This window comes from Pseudochaenichthys georgianus, chromosome 13 (genome assembly GCF_902827115.2).
Source record: "Pseudochaenichthys georgianus chromosome 13, fPseGeo1.2, whole genome shotgun sequence".
NCBI lineage: Eukaryota > Metazoa > Chordata > Actinopteri > Perciformes > Channichthyidae > Pseudochaenichthys > Pseudochaenichthys georgianus.
In genome coordinates this window covers 23,817,847-23,835,444 of record NC_047515.1, presented here as the reverse complement: position 1 = coordinate 23,835,444, position 17,598 = coordinate 23,817,847, and the positions used below count along the sequence as shown (strand labels likewise).

The window sequence follows — 17,598 nt, the reverse complement described above, 5'->3', positions numbered from 1 at the left end:
ACTCGGGCTCGCTGACTTACAGAAATTACCAAATGCCATATTTCTGGTCAGAGAGATAACTGTGCTTAATCCAGGTGAATCAGTATAAGTGTGTTGCTGACTCCCGATGTGATGTTTTTATATGCATATTCATCGGGGGATTCCCTGACACTGCTGCAGGAGAGCCAGCAAAAAGAAAACTAAAACGTCATATGTAATTTCCTCCTTGATCGCTCAGTAGACCATGCAGAAACGGGAAGTTGCATTGTTTGTTTCAAATGTCTCACCGAGCGAAAGCAGCTCTGGGAAAAAAAATAAGCCAAAGTGTGATGTTATTGTTTAATATTAGACACCAAACAATTTACGGTCTTACATGTTACGCAACTGTGCGTGATTTTGCCTTGTGTTTTTTTTTTAAAGATGCAGGAGACAACACTGGGTCTCCTCTCTATCTCTGTGGTAGGGTAATATTAATACAGATGGCTCTCTTCTTGTCAGTTCAAAAACGTTTCCACAATAAATACTTACATGTTACAATTGATATTTGACTAGCTAATTTGATTCAATAAACTTTCCATACCTACAATTATGAATCACATCAAATACTATGTATAACCATGAATAATCAAAACCCCTCCTACAACTACCATCAGAAATGACTGAATTTAGTGCTTTTACTATTTTCTATGATTAGTGTTCAGCAGTTTCTTTATTGGAAAGTCTGATTTCTGTTGAGAAGCTTCTATGTCATGTGACCCAGTGAATGCAAGAAAATGCAGCATAAGTGGGATATACATCTTTACAAATTATTTAGCATTTTTTTAACTATATATTCCATTAAAAGGTTTTGATTTATTTGTAAAAAGCTTCACTGTTGTTTGACCCTATAACTCCAAAACATTGTCGTACTTCACTGGACAACTGGATTCTGCATCAAGTCATAAAGTCACAGGATATGGAAGCTTTCTTAAAAAGAAACAAGATCTTTCTTTTGAATATCCAACCTGAACAGTGCAGTTCAGTCAATGAATGCTCCAATTAAAGTCAGTAGTTTATCATGTATATCATGTCTAAATAAAAAAAACATGAAAACATCATGACACATTTTTTTGTTGAAAAATGAATAGTACACCATAAAAACAGACATAGTTTAGTAGGCCAAAAATATCCTAAATACTCATCATTTTGTAATAAAGAAAAAAAATCCTAAATTCAAGTTTTCAAAAGAAGAGAAAGAAAGTCATAAAAAAGTCATTAACATATAGTCAAAGAATAATATGGCATACAAATGTATCGTATGTTTTCATAAATGAAGTCATATTATGCTATAAAATGTCATGGGATAGTAGCCATCATAATAAAGTAAAAAAGTTAAAGTATTGCATGTCAAAAAGAGACGCAAATATGTCACAGAATGATATTTTATAAAAAAGTTAAAAAAGCTATGATAAAAATACAATTGTAACTTTAACGGGGGTTACCACTGAACAAACATAATAAAACGTTCCTTGAAACCTTTGTCTGATTAATAGAGCATGTTGGATCTTAAATTGATGAATATTGAATGTAATGCAAGGCCCCTTTGCTTCCCTTGCTTAGATCATGGCAATCTTTAAACTCAAACTGGATTTACGACTGCATCTCGCAAGGTTGTGACACTATCGTTGTGGCAACAGACACTTACTTCATCCTCGCTTGACACCGTACCATCCCAGTTTTCTTAGGAACGGTGATTTACTTGTTGTGCATTTAAGAAAGGGCACTCTCTGAAACTGTAGTGGACAGTGAGTCGCTGACAGGAGTTTCCTGGCCTTTTTCTTGCTGCACCATAAGACCATTCAAGACTGAAACTGACTCTTTAAATGCAGTATATGATCATAGAGTAGAGTGGGGGGATTTTCTCAGAGATACATTTTTCATATTTGACATAAAGAATAACCAGACATCATTCATATAATGTTTTCCTAGAACTACAACTGACCCGTCATCTTACATACAAGTGCACAAGCTGTCATTTTCATGTGAAAGAAAAAAAATCCTAATTATGACTCTAAAGGGGTTGTCCAAATTAATAGTATTAAAAGCGACCCAGATGAGAGAGTAAGAGACCAAGAGCGAAAAAAGGGGAGTTGAGTCATGCTCCGTGTATTGTGCCGGTGTCTCACTGCAGTTGCGACCACTTATTATTACACTTCCTATGTTCATCAGAAAGAGGAAGCTCATTTCAATTCTTACTTGCTGCAACACAAATTAAACATACTTCACAACAAACCAATGTATATGAAACAAAGTTTATTCTTTATTTTACATATCTGTACATAAACATTTCTTCCCTCAAATAAAGTTTCTGATTACAGTAGGATGAAAACGATATTAACACACTTATTCATTTAAAATGACTTGTGTCAGAAAATCAACATTCACAAAATGTTGAAGAGCAATTAGAGTGACCGTTACCAAAAGCTACAACTCCACTACAAGGCAGGCATGTTTCCTTTCCACTCTTTTAGCATCTTCAAATAAACATTTCTCAGTTGAAAACTACCATTTGTGCAGAATAAAAACAGGTCGACTTTGAAATACTTGAAAATTACTGTCCAACTTAAAATGGTCTGAAGAAGTTAGTTTCCATCTGTACAATAGAGTTTCTTTTTTTCTCATGACTGACTTTCTACTTAATTTTTTACTATTATTTTATTTTTTCCCACAATTTTTGCATTTGACAGTTATAATTTAGTGGCGAATGTAGAAAGTTAAAAAGAAACGATAGCAAAGCAAGGCCGATCACTGCACAGGAAGCTGGGTACAGAATCCATGACAACACACAATCAGTTTCCTTTTTCTCCCAGGAAGCAGGAAGTGCTCCTCCATCCTTAGCGCTGGGAGAAAACCACAGAAGCTTCTTCTGTGCTGCTGCTGCAGTGGGTTTGGACAGGAAGAGAGACAAGGGGAGATAGGGGAAGCAGCAAGGAGCAAAATACTGGGGACAAGCGGGGGGTTTGGATCGACACGGGGCAGAGGTGGAATGGCCAGAGGGGGAAAGTCTGGTTTGGAGTGGGAGCTTAGCTGGGCAGGAGGGGGGTGGGGGGGGGGGGGGGGGAGGGGAGAGGGGGGAGGGTGGAGCAGGGACTGGCATCTTATTTGGCTAGGGTCCTCTCAGCCAAATGTTTCTGTTGGCTCTCAGCATGCCTGGAAAAAGAGAAAAGGTTATTATACATACAGTTACAGAGAGGATAAGACTGGTGTTGTGTTTATTCATTTTGTTGTGAAGAAAAAACCCAAAAGAAAACCCCCCCAAAAACCAAGCAAATAACAAATACATGGTCCTGCTGCACTACATGCTCAGTAAGCGCACTAAATCTGTGACTAAAAATATCTATATAACAAATGTACTTCTGTTTGAGTTACTATTTGTTGAAGGGATTCCTCCAAAAATGTCACACATGAAAGTGTTCACAGGTTTTAGGGACGACAACTACAAGTGGGAAAAAAGTTATTTGTGCTTTTTGTGGTTTCAAGGTAGCTGATAAACAGCCTCAAGTGGTGGGACACCTTTGTAGCCCACTCCTCTTAATGGCTTAGCAACTTGAGACCACATCAGCAGATACTACTGTTACAAATGTAATTCTCTGAGTTATATTTTGGATTATGTCTTGACAAACAACAAACTAATTTGTATTTTTGCTGTTTTAATACTGGTAACTATACGTTGTGAGTTAGAAAGTTACTGTTTTAAAAACTACAATTTAAAGCAGTTTTTGGAAAATAATGAAGCCTTTCGGGAAGAAATGTATGAACTCTACACTTAGGAACAGTGGGAACAAACAGGCTTGAGGTTGAGAACCACAGAATAGGAGAGTCAGAAAAAGTATTGAAGTTGGTTTGGTCCTTTTTTTAAGAGACTTGGCAATAGCAAACATATATTATGACTATGTCTTTCCAATCTTCAAACAAATATGTTTCTTGTCATACCAGAAGAGTAGAAAGAAAGGTACATGCAGTGAATAAGGTCCTCATTAAATGCCTCATCACCTGGTGAGGTCCTCTATGTCAACCAGCATGGCATCTTGCTCCATGTGTAGTTCATCCCGAATCAGCAGCAACTGCACAAGCTCCTCATTCAGAGCTGCAGGGGCAGATAACATGAGGAAGAATATAAACGTCATGTCAGGCTACAGACTTATCGTAATGACAAAGCAGGAATGTATCTACATCATATATGTACAATATGGAAATACTTTAAACACCACATATACTGTGACGCTTATCAATAGATGGACAATATATCTGCATGAAACCCTCTTTCATTACGTGTTGATAAAATGACTAACAAAGCCATCAAACCCATAATGAGTATTGATACTCGGACCACACAAATGTGATTGTTCTCACATAACATGTTTTTCAGCTATTGTTTCTCCTTTTTCCAGAAAATATGAAGCACACACAAAAGACATTTGAAAGGGAAAGTCTGTATGTAAGTAAAAATCAGCTTATGACTCTGGACTCATTGGGGAATTTTGGAGCTGGTTAATGTTAGCTGAGAGATTATTCATCCCTGAGTAGCAGGGTCATTGCTCAGTTCAGTGCAGTGACAGTAAATACTCACAGGGGAAGCTGTGAACTGGTAAAATTCTGTGAATTGTCGAACATAATTAAAAGTACTTTCACATCCACTTAGAAAGGTAGGGGTCAGTATGCATGTTCATGTTTTTCCCCATTTGGTCATATCTGCAATTGGAAGTAGAGGTCAGTAACTCGTTGTATGTGTGTTTGTGGTCAACTCACTCTCGATCTGGGAGTGCAGGTCATTGACTATAACCTGGAGCTGTCCCAGCGTCATGTCTCTCAAGTCGGTGGGCTTCAGGCTTCTTTTCATTAGACACTCACTGATGTGAGGCATGTGTGGAAGCTGCCAGAAAAATACACACAAAGAAATACATATTTATGCACAGGTTAAAACAAGGTTAATCTACAAACAAACATGTTCCTGCTGTATGACTTGTGTTTCACATATTTACGCAATTCCCTTTGTAGACATTTGTGTTGAATTATGTATTTAATGCAGCAAAAAGAGCATGAACTCATAGATAATTTGTCTTGTAAAATATATAGACATGAATAAATAAGAATCCAAAAAACCATTAGTCTGCTGTATTGACAGAATCTGTTGACAGACAATTATTCAACAACAACTCCGATAATCCATCAAACTTTTAAATAATGTATGAAGAAAAACTGCCAAAAATTCAGTGGTGCCAGATTCTCAAAAGGGAGGTGTGTTGGATTTTTCTCTCAAGGAACTGGCGCTGTTATCTTTTACAACTGTTCTGACATTTCACACAAAGTAATTGATCTATACCTGAACAAGAATAATCAAAATGTGTGCCCCTGTCCCTCCTTTGTGTTTTCCTTTGTATTTCATGTCCCCTGTTTGCCTCTCTGTGTGTGTGTAAGACAGGTTCCCTCACCCCTAACCCTACCAGCAAACCTGCCTGCATTCAACTCATCACCACTTAAGTAAACCAACCCCAGCTCCAGTCTTGGTGGTATGCTCTAGCCAAGATATAATATATGTTTGAAGGAAAGTGTTTATTGTGTACGTGTTACCAAAGTGAATGCTAGCTTGTTTCCTGTGCTTTGTTCCTGTTTTCCTGTCTGCCGGCAATCGCTGCCCTGCTTCCTCTTCCTGCCATCCTGACATTTATATCCATATATTTCCTCTTTCCTCTGCCAGTCATCCTCTCATCAACCCATAGCATATTGCTACTGTAGAAAGTTTGATTTGAATCATGAGGTCCTTTTTGTTTTCTGTTGAAAAAGAGATTGTTGATCTCAATGGGATTTTCACCTGGTTAAATAAAGGCTACAAACAATGTTCTGTGTTTTTGGATTTGGTCCACTTAGAAACAATTCTTAAAAACATAGGCATGAATGATCAAATAGGCTTTATGATTTGGAGCTGGGAACATTTGGAAAAAGTCCAGTCTCTTGGCTTCTCCTGATCTGATGAAACAAAAAGGAATCTTACTATTTCTTTGTGTTCACAAGTGTTCACAACAACGTTTAGGGACACTGTTAAGCTGGGGGATTCCAAGTATTTAAACAAATAAACAGCACATGAACTTAGTGAATGTGTAGAGCTGAAGCCAGTAGTGATGTTGATGTTTCTCATATTAGAAACTGGAGCAAGTTTTTATTAATATCTCATTTTTAAAATTACAATCTGATTTCCCTTTCCCTTTATACTGGAACTTTGAACATGTGTGATCCAAGACAAAGGTACAGCAACAACAAACGGTGAGAATAAACACATTACTCCTTATGAGTGAAAATGAAAGGCTTCTGTTTAATGTAGTGCTTAATATTGTATTGACTCCAAACAGTGACTTTGACAACGTATTATGTTCTCAGTCAACTTTGGAGTGTCGTCACAACATGGAATAACATTTGGCGTGTGCAACAAATTGCTAGAGAGTTTGCCTGTTGTTTACCAGACTCTCCTTCGATCAACACGCCCATCCAACCGATTCTACATTCTTTCATTTTCCCTCCCACTTTATATCCATTATTGACAAACAGTAGGTAAGAAAATGTGCACGCTCTGTTATTGCATGTGCTACACTGAGTGATGTCATGTCTCACCCTTCTTTCACTTTCACATTGGCTCTACTGTACTAACGGTAGCCATGTGTCAGTTTCAGTTTCGAGGGACAGGACAACGCACACATGGCAGTGGACCGAGACTTAGCAAAGAGATAATTGTGATGTCAGAGGACATTTGAGTAGGAGAGCTCAGAGACGATGTTCATGACTCAACAGGTCAGTCTTCTGACTGCTGCTGCGTGAGTTTCTGGGATCATTCGTGCAATCTCAAATCACTGAGTGAATCTTTAAAGCAGCAGAATCTCCAGCGATGACTCAATGTCAGATTGAGGAACTGCACCTACCTCTGATTGAAGTTGAGGGAGAGGATTGCGTTTTTACAGTAGAATCTGAATAATTTCCCCTTTCTTCTCACAATTACTTTACGTCAGTGACTCTGTGTGTACAGATTTAGGAGAAAAAAGACTCCCAGTACACAGGCTAACAGTTGGATTCAGGCTTATTGAGCGGGCCGAATTCACTTCGTTTTTCCATTGACAGTTACTTTTGAACTAAACTAAACCAACAAGAGTGATAGGTCTTTTGTAGTTTGATATATCCCCCCATGTCTCTTTGCTGTTCACTTATGAATTATCTTTTTCGTCCTTCTCTAATTGATAACTCTTGTTTTTGCACTCTGTGTCTGCTGTAACACTAAATATGTGCCCACTGTGGGACTAATTATATTATCAGATTAACTTACTAACTAAACTAAAGTATTTCATCAGTTAAGTTAATAAAAAGTGGTTTGTAACAATACATTTTCATACAATTCAGTTGTCAATGGTTACCACAACTGTCTTATCCGGCCCTTTGAATATTTATCCATCACTTAAAGCTATTATTTAAACTATTTATGCATTACTTTGGGCAAAGTATTCTTATTGTTCATCCAATTCTTTTAATAAACTTGTCTTTCAAAAGTCTATCAATATTTTTAGCAAGTTTTGTCAACTGTATAAATGACTTATAGATTATAAATTCAACTACTTATACAATACTTTATTTTATTTATTTATTTTAACATTCAATCCTTACATTTAAGCTAACAATTGAAACAATAAAACCATTACTTATAGCTATATGTTTAATCTAATTCCTTATTATAAATCTAACTATTTGGATGACTCTTAGTTAATAATTTCAAATTGTTACCCTCTTGAATATATCTATTGTTTTTATGTTATTATTTTTGATTTGTCACTTCCCAAATTATTTTAATGCAATTTATGTAGCAATACGTGTTTGTTGAAGGTGTAATCTTATTTGAATTTGCATATGCTTTTAATAATTTATCATTTCAATTTTGTTCCCACATAGTTTAGCTACTTCACAATTCCTTTAGTACCCCTTAGTTAAGGATCAGTGTTCTGGGGAAGCATTTAGCACATGTAACTTTTACAGTTGAATTGATCTCTAGTGCTGAGGCCATGGCAGATGGCTGGGTCTTTAATACATCTTATTATTCACTGTCAAGATGTGACAGCAATGTCCTCCGCCTGCAGAGCACTCACTGCTATATCCCTAAACACTGAAGTCAATGCTCTCCGGCGTATAAATAATAGATGGCCCCAGCCGAGCTGCCCCTCTCTGCACTTCTGGGTGGATATATAGTGTGTGTAAATCTGACAGAGCGGGTGTGTTTGCGTGTGAGCTCCTGAGGAGGCAGTGAGGCAGATAGAAACGGCTGAAAAAATGATGAGCTGTGTCGTCATCACCTTCCTTCCTCTAAATGGGCCGAGAGGAAGAAAGCGAGGAGGTGGGGGGAGGATTCCTATGATATCATCAAAATAAACACATGTGACCTGTTCGGCTCACACTCATATGTTACTGAAACTCAACCCACCAATCTATTCCCACTTTGACTAATCAACCAAATAATGGATATCTTTTGAAATTGAATGTCACATGATGACCACAATATGTCTTAACCATAACAAAACAAAGAGAAACAGTTATACCGTATGTATTTTTATACATCACATCTGGTGGATCTCTGTTCCAAATAGCCATCTTAGTTTATTTAAGGTGAACATAGGAATGTATGACTTACTCAGAGGCTAATTTCAAAGCCTTCTTTGTAAACAATAAGCCTTGTTTTTATACTATGGTTTTATAAAGTTACTTATGAGTAACTATAACAAAAGGATACACACTGTTTTAAGCTTTTGGGTTTGCTTTAAACTATCATCAGTAACAGTAGAGGCGTTAGAAAACAACAAATAAGAAGTTCTCAAAGTGTTTCTGACCACCAGGCGAATGTGAAACCAAAGATCACACTTCTCTCCATCAACTCAGAGAACAAAAAGGATTGGCTGGTGAAAGTCACACATTCCTCCCCATCTAGTCACTAATTGGGATTTTTGATCAAAACAGTGGTTTGCCAAAAACTGATTAGAACCATAAGAAAGAATCAAACAGTAAAGTTTGTTGGTTGTCAAATCTTAACAATGAGCTGAAAGATGCTATAAATCTCAGTAGAGCTGAGGGAAAGGACAGAGCGAATTCTCTGGAAGTTAGTTCATCACTAAGACACACCCCTTTCACATACAAGTAAGTAGTCAGTTGATCCATTGTTAATATGAAAATACTGATTATAGTTGCTCAGGTAGAACCAAAAGCTTGAAAACAACAACTATGCCTATTCTATTATTATATTCATTTAAATCAGTGGATTTAATGGTCCCAGTATTTGTATGCTAACATTATCTTTATAAATATACATAAATGAATTGTGTAATATGTGGAAATACAGGAGTCATATAAAAAACAAGACTAGGTATTTTTTGGCAAAAGTTTGCATTGTTAATCTGAAACTTCATGGTCAACAGCAAATAAATAAATCTGGTACTGACCAGGTCGGCCACAGGTGATTTCTTGCGGTTCTGTTTCTCCACCTCCACCTGCATCTTGGCCATGGGTTTGGCCATAGCCAGGGCCAGCTTTGCCTCCGCTTGCAGCTTCTTCTGTCGACTCACAAAGTCCATGTCCTCCAGAGACTCAGAGTCGTCCTCTGTGGTGTCCCTGTCCGAGTAGGACGAACTCTGCTTGGACTGCAGGGAGGACAGAGGAGGAAGAGAGGGTGGAATTAAATATGGAGAAGACAATGAAAAGGGAATGAGAATGAAAAGGAAAGACAAGAAAGGCCAGGTCAGAAGATTAATATTTATGTATTCTTTGCATTTTCTTATGTAGATTTGACAGGAACGTCAGTGATGGGATGTGAGGAGAGCGCAGATGAACATGTAGGGTGGTAATAAGTCTCCTCTTCTCCCCCTCTTTCTGTTAAATGTGTCTCAAGCTGGTGGGAGGTTAATGTGTGCAGTCATCCATGGCGAGCGTATTCCAGTTCACCTCTCATTTGCTGCTTGTGAATTGGTTAACGGGCCAGAAAACATGATCAAAGACATTCATAGAGCAACTAAACCACAATCTATCCATGTGATTCATAATGAATACCTCCCCCGTTTCTTTATTCTTCAGTCTAAATTTCACTTCCTTACGATCAGATCTCTACCCTTTATCCCTTTGACACAGTCAGCCCTGTAAATCAAAACTTCCCAATTCATAGTCATTTCAAGATTTAAGTATTTCTTTTAAATCTTGAATTTTGGATAAATGCTATCAAAACTCTGTGTAGGCTTCAAAGTGCACAAATGGACACGGTGCATACCATGGGGGACAGAGGAGTGTCCAGACTGGTCTCTGTCTTGCTGTCGTCTGCATCGCTGTCCTTGTCGCTGCCGCTGTCGTTGACAAAACAGATCTGTAGGTTCATCCCACTCTGAAGCCTGCAGGGAGAGATGTTCATATTAGCATAAATGCAGATAAGAGTCACCTCAGGTCACAGTGGGCTCATTCTGCAGTCATCGATTCGGACAGCAACGTTCACAGCTCAGCAGCCAATACAAATGACCTATGATGAGTTCAACAAAGTGCTTTGCCTCAATAAACGATTTAGAGTATGCAAAGTGAGCTGTGTACGCTATGAAGTAGTGATAAAGAGAGAAAGAAATGAAGACAAATTGAAAAAATATCCTAACAGACACAAGCTACCTTCACCACCAGAGCAAAGTGTTGGCGGAGGATAGAATTAAAGAGGGCTTTTGTTTTTAATCATCTCCCCTCTTTCTTCAATAAAGATCGATCCAGGAAGCCTCCGGTAGGTCTGATCCAATCTGCCTGGGACCGGTCGGGGTGTCTTTGTGCCACGAAGCAGCAGAATATCACTAAGTGTAGATCCAGCCCTCTGTGGATCAATAATCTGCTTATTCAATGCAGTAATTACAAACAGAGGTGATTGATTACACAGCATCCAATCAGTCCTCGTTAAAATAGGGCCGGAGAGGTTTTGTTGGGGTAGCAGCATTAAAAACCTCCAAAACAACCTACAAAATAATTGCATATATCAGCAGTAGTATTGGCCAATATGCTATCCGATAAGTAGAAATAATCTGCAAACAGAAATACCATGGATTCGATTAAGATATTTTTTTATTAATATCTGAAGATACACAGGAAAGTAGGAGAGAGAAAGGGGACTCAGTCTTGGTACATGAGAACTTTATCTTTTAACTATAATTCACTCAGTACATATCTTGGTGTGTACATATTTTTACAACCACACTCAAAAATCCAGAATCACATGGGCTCTGATACAGTGTGTCAGTAACGTTGGTAACCCAGACAAGCATTGCACACGTTACTGTCATTTTACTTTTTCCAAGTACTCATCAATGAGGCTTTAACCACCACTATCAGTCATAACAGCACTATTGAGGAATCCACATGATTCAAATCACAGGAATACAAAGAGCACTGGAGTGTTTACAGGACATCTAGTTCCAGTAACTTACAGTGTAGGAGGTGGTAGTAGCGTTTTTGTGTGTGTGTGTGTGTGTTTTGAGAAGTGAGAGCTTCATGGTCTGTCTGTACGTGGCTCACTCACACTTCACAATTCCTCTCTGCTTCCTGTCATTCTCTTCCTCCATGTCTGTTCTTCCTTTACTGGTACACAGTCAATCATTCCAAGAGCTATACCCTACCATGTTTTTGTTTCTTTTGTATGCTGCTGAAATTCATGCATCTTTGGCACTCAAAAACTGCTCTTAACTTTGTGGTGGATCCCCTTTCAGGACATCCTTCGTCACGGAGATGTGACCACAAAAAATACCTGAAAACCACCGGCCACAGTTTATGTTTGAGAAATAAGTCAGAGGTCTTACCGTGAGGACAGGCTGGGTTTGCCGCTCTTGCTGCAGCTGGTGTAGATGCCCGGCCCATCGTCGAAGAAGCTGCCCAGAGCCAACTTCTGCCTGATCGACTCCCTCTCATTCTTTTGGGCCTGCAACAGAACATTAACAAGATAAGGTTACTCTTCATGGTCTTCTTGATAACCTTTCACAATAAGGTCAAGGTGGTAGGGATTACAGTAGTTATCTTTATCAAAGATTCTTAAGCTTATGCTTGTTGTCATGGCACGTCAAACCAAGGTACTTATAGTTGACTGGCATGTTATTAAGTTACCCCGCACATTCTGACAATCCAAATCTCACGTGGCAGTATATTTATAACAGCAGCCTGATCTTAATTTACAGTAAGAGCTTCAGTGTCACCCGAACAAGCTCTTATACAAAGTGTGGAGTCAGCTGGAATACTGAAAAAAGGAAATGAAATATCTGAGTAGGGATCACCTCAAGTTGGTGTTACTAAAAGTCACAAGCAGGTGGTGCTGTTGTCTCAAAGAACAACCAGTGACAACTAATATGCGCACACACACACACACACACACACACACACACACACACACACACACACACACACACACACACACACACACACACACACACACACACACACACACACACACACACACACACACACACACACACACACACACACACACACACACACACACACACACACACACACACACACACACACACACACACACACACACACACACACACACACACACACACACACACACACACACACACACACACACACACACGGTCTCCTAGTTTACATATGGTAAACTCCAGAGGAAGAGCCGTTTCACACTTGCTTAAATCTGCAAGAATCCCAAAGTTACACAATTCCACGGTCGCTCTCGCTTGGTCTCCTCCCAATCCTGAATTCCTAACTTATCGTAGCTTCAGCTTTGGCAGCACTTCACACACGCTCACACACACACCAGTGCCCATAGGATATCTTATCTGTGCTGATAGCAGGTAAACACATCCAACTGAGGTGCAAACAAATAACAAGCAAATAGGAATGGGAGTTAAATTCTCTGAGGCACTTTCCACACATGCTTCTGCCGAACACAAGCATGCAAAATGAACACCATTTGGTAAGGACTTTTTTTTGTAAAAGATCAGATCACACAGTCAGTCCAAACACTGCAGTGCTTTTGTCACTATACTCACGAGGCCTGAAGGACAGAAAGAATGGAACGTTTGAGAAGAGAGAATGTGACATGATTGCAGGGTTGGTTGTGTAGGGTTTAACAATACTGTGCATCGACAAAATTGCACGATATCCACTGACAAATAAACTTAGGGTAATGTGAATATAGTGTGACACCTCAGAGGGTCTTTTCCCCCCAAAGCTGGGATCTACTGGTTTCAATACTTTCAGGGTGTATGCGGGGTTAAACCATGGTACACAAAACCCTTGGCCATTCACTATGTGCCCCCCTTACCCTATAGTTTTGCTTTGTATTTCTACTTTCACTGTTTAGGTGGGAGAGCACTCCTTTCTCTATAAAATGTGTTCCTTTCCCACTATGGCCCCTCACCCCTTGCTCTCACATTCATCATTCTTCCTTTCTCCACTACCTCTCTTGCTCATTTTCTTCACCCACCTGATTAAACCTCCCTAGTCTTTATCTCTCTTCTTCATTATCCCAAACTCCACTCTTCTCCTTCCATCTCCACTTCTTTCCATCCGCCTAAGGCCTTTCCTATTCTTCTATCTCTCTGCTGTTCGTTTTGTTCTTCCCTTGCTTATTACCACTGCAGCTCTCTCCCACTTGTTTTCTCAACTCCTTTCCCCCCCCCCCCTCTCTCTCTCTCTCTCTCTCTCTCTCTCCTGAGTGCAGGCGTTGGTGAGAGTGCCTTCACCAAGGACAAATTAACATAATCCCACTCCACACAACAGCCCGCAAGACACACTGGCACTGGACTGGACCTGGCACTGGTCCTTTGTGTGTGTGTGTGTGTGTGTGTGTGTGTGTGTGTGTGTGTGTGTGTGTGTGTGTGTGTGTGTGTGTGTGTGTGTGTGTTTGAAAGATAGCCTATTGAGTCAAGATGAACACACTTGAGGATTTCTATGATTTGCTTCAAAAGCTCAACAGCAGCCTGAATGATACAGTGCAGCAGACACACGTTTATGTACACGTACAGAACTCAACGACGACACAGCTAACACACTGTCAGTCACGTTACTCCACAGATCAGCTCCTCCGAGAAAGGTTCATCAGAATGCTGCAAATACACACACACACACACACACACACACACACACACACACACACACACACACACACACACACACACACACACACACACACACACACACACACACACACACACACACACACACACACACACACACACACACACACACACACACACACACACACACACACACACACACACACACACACACACACACACACACACACACACACACACACACACACACACACGGCTGCATTTTCAGCCAGTGACTAGAAGTTGTTGATTTACTTCCAAACAGGTCATTAGGTTCAATAGCTTAAAGGGGATTTTAACTGCCATCACAAAATCCATGAACAGTAAGAGATAGTCTTGCATTTTCCATCCAATGATATGGTTGAGACTGTTTATACATAAAATATAAATGGTTTGAATGATGAAAACAATGATTTAAAATAAATAATACTTTCATTCACTGATCCTGCTCATCAGTCCTCAAGAAAAACATACATATTGCTATCTTCGGATAATATTTGAGATGTATTTATACAAACAACACAAGGACACACAAAGCTGCTGATGACATGCAGCATAGAGCAATGTTTCATCGTAGCGCTTAATACTAATCCTACTATTGATGCTTATTCTATCCAATTACATTATGTCACAAAATCAGGGTGACATTTATTAGATGATATTTTATTTAGTCTATACAATGTTGATGACCAGTTTATCTTCCCAAGATGACGTCAGTAGGTTTACCAATATCCACAACCAAAAATTACTTTTCACAATTATACCAAAAAATATATAAAACTAAGAAAAGCAGCTATTCTTTATAATGCTGTGGCAATGATTTGCTATTTTTTTTTAACAGACTATCAATAACGCAATAATGATCAAAATAGTTGCCAATTAATTTTCTAACGATCGGCTGTTTCAGCTCGGAGTCACAGCCTTATAGACTTAGTGACCAGAATGAAGTTTAGGCATAGTCAGGTTGAAAAGTATTGTCACATGTGAAATCGACTAACACTTCAACTTCTCATAAAAAAGGAGGTATAAAGCACAGCTGGTCAGACGTTACCATTGGTCGGCAGTTGGGTTTGTATGCAGGACACCATCTTTGCATCCGACACCTGCCTGACAAACCAACATCCTGTCTTTGTATTGACATCATCTGTTATACGGTATGTTTGTATTGTGTGCTTGTGTTGGTGACTGGGTGGGCTGTGTGTGGTAAAACAGTCATCATGGAAGCCCAATAAACCATTTACAAAGGTGTGGAATAAGCCACTGAGCGGCGGATGTGTGAGATGGGTAGCATACAGGTCCTGCCTTTCCTTGCTATTTCATCAACCATAGCTTACTCTATCTTCTTGTTGTTCTAATTTACATGTGCTATTATGTAAATCTCAATGTTATACCTTTATTGGAAGTAAAATAAATGAATTATTAGAGCCTTTTTATGCAGGAGGCAATCAGCTCCTGTCATGTTCACAGTTTCCACATGTGTGCTCCTCATCCAGGTGTGACCTCACACAATTACAATTTGAGTTCAGTGTGAATGAAATGCAATCTTGTATTTCATGGGCCAAAAATAATCAAACTTTCTGCTCCTTTGATTGGCTCACTCACTTAAACTGACATGCATATGATGTTAGTGTAACCTTTTGAGCACTTTACAGGGTCATTTTCTCTCTAGAGCTTCTTATAAAACGGTATCAAATCATGAGGTGGCAAATCAAACTTTCACATAGACATGAAAATTGCAGGATCCATTGGATTAACATTGCATGTGTAAAGTGGAATAGTGAGAGAGAGACAGAATGAGTGACAGTCTTAACCACCTCCCTCATTTCCTGGCCTTGAGCGCCAAATTAGATTGGAGGGAACACAATTGGGGTAATTTGTGTTTTTCCTAAAATTCACAAAGCAATTTCCTTTGCTGGAAAACCCTCATTGACGAAGACATTTTCTCCTCCACTCTGCAAAACACCCATTCATCCACAGATCTCGAGGGTGCTTGTTTTGAGCCCTGAAATCTTCCCTGAAAAATCTTTATTAGACAAGGGAGATGGATTTAATTATCTGTGCTAACAAATAGCATATTCTGCTAAAATGCTGGCTCTTGTGGCCAGAATTATTTAGTGGTTAAGATCCGAGATCTGATTTCTGTCCTGTTCCAAAACGCCAGGTCCAACTCATCTATTAATACTTCTTTCTTCCTCTCTTTTCACAATGAAGGCTTTTCACTTGCTCATACCTCATTCCATGTTGAACACAGGAACCAACTGTTCTCTGTGAACCCAAACACATGCACACATGCACACACAAATACCAGATATTGTAAATCAGGGCTATGAGTCTATTAAAGTGAACCAAGAGTGATATGCGCAAGTGCGTTTGAAAGAATTGGAAGAATACATTGATATGTTTTTCAGGCCTGACAGTGAGCCGCCGCTGAGCTCACAGCTCTACAAACAGATACAAGGTCACAGTGTCTCCTGTGTGTGTGTGTGTGTGTGTGTGTGTGTGTGTGTGTGTGTGTGTGTGTGTGTGTGTGTGTGTGTGTGTGTGTGTGTGTGTGTGTCTGAGTGTGTATAGAATGTGCTGAATAGCTTCACAGTTCACATAGATGTTCTTGTAGGCTTTGGTTGGATTAAAATTGAATCTAATAAATGTATGATCTTTCCTTGATTAAAACAAGACCAATTGCATAACTGTTAGCAGACAGTTGTCGGTGAACTTGGTAAGACTGGAAGCAGGGGGGAAGTGTTCAACTATTCCTTTAGAGTATGCAGACTCAAAGTCCATATCCTGTGTGTGAGACCTTCTCTCTTTCCGTGCTATCTGAGACCTGTCTGTCTAGGCAGTGCAACATTCCATCCCAGATAAGGCACCTGACCCCCGACCGCTCATGTAGTTCAGCCTCAGGTCAGTGCCAGGCTGTTCCTGTCATTCAGATTGGAAGAGAAAAAGTGGTGGGAGGCTGTATACGAGTGTGTAAAAGAAGTGGGGGAGGGTTTTAGTGGAATAAAAGAGAAAAGGGAGAGAATGACAAAGGGAGGGAGGAGAGATGAGGAGCATGAAGTGGGTTTAGACAAGACAATGGATCTCCAAGTGACATTCGAGCTTCTCTCTGTTAGAAGACCAGACTATGGATTTGTGGGAAAAGATTCAGTCGAGGAATCTGTTTTTTTCTCCCAAAGACTGCAGCAGATTTGAGGCTAAAAGCCTTGTTACTCACGCCATTGTGTCATAGCTTTGCCCAAAATATCTAACCACTTTAATACCCAAAGTTCAAGCATTACGTCAGTCTAAGTCTTTGAGCTATGTTAAATATAGTACACACAACACACTTTTAAAGTAATATCGATGAATACGCTTTTAACAGCTAAAAGGGCTCTTGGAAAAAAATACCAAAATCTGCATTTGGCTAATTAGCAGTTGAGCAGAGGTTCTGGTAGAGAATCTCTAGACTGAGCAAAGCTGGCTGTTTCCCCAGCTT

General features: G+C 39.4%; 2 protein-coding genes across 4 annotated transcripts in view; both read right to left on the bottom strand.

Annotated features, from left to right (window-relative positions):
• Positions 1-1,925, bottom strand: part of il12a (interleukin 12a) — a 3,756-nt gene extending 1,831 nt beyond the window's left edge. The window contains exon 1 of the mRNA XM_034096703.1: positions 1,907-1,925. Within this exon, the coding sequence (XP_033952594.1) occupies positions 1,907-1,925 (19 nt within the window). The remainder of the gene's footprint in view (positions 1-1,906) is intronic.
• Positions 1,926-3,076: 1,151 nt separating this feature from the next.
• The window catches only part of schip1 (schwannomin interacting protein 1), a 232,020-nt gene continuing 217,498 nt past the window's right edge, over positions 3,077-17,598 (bottom strand). For all 3 annotated transcript variants that reach the window (XM_034097141.2, XM_034097140.2, XM_034097139.2), the window contains 6 exons: positions 11,850-11,968; positions 10,298-10,415; positions 9,480-9,677; positions 4,768-4,891; positions 4,012-4,105; positions 3,077-3,168 (listed from right to left, as the gene is read on the bottom strand). In XM_034097141.2, the coding sequence (XP_033953032.1) occupies positions 3,117-3,168; positions 4,012-4,105; positions 4,768-4,891; positions 9,480-9,677; positions 10,298-10,415; positions 11,850-11,968 (705 nt within the window). In that variant the 3' untranslated portion in view covers positions 3,077-3,116. The remainder of the gene's footprint in view (positions 3,169-4,011; positions 4,106-4,767; positions 4,892-9,479; positions 9,678-10,297; positions 10,416-11,849; positions 11,969-17,598) is intronic.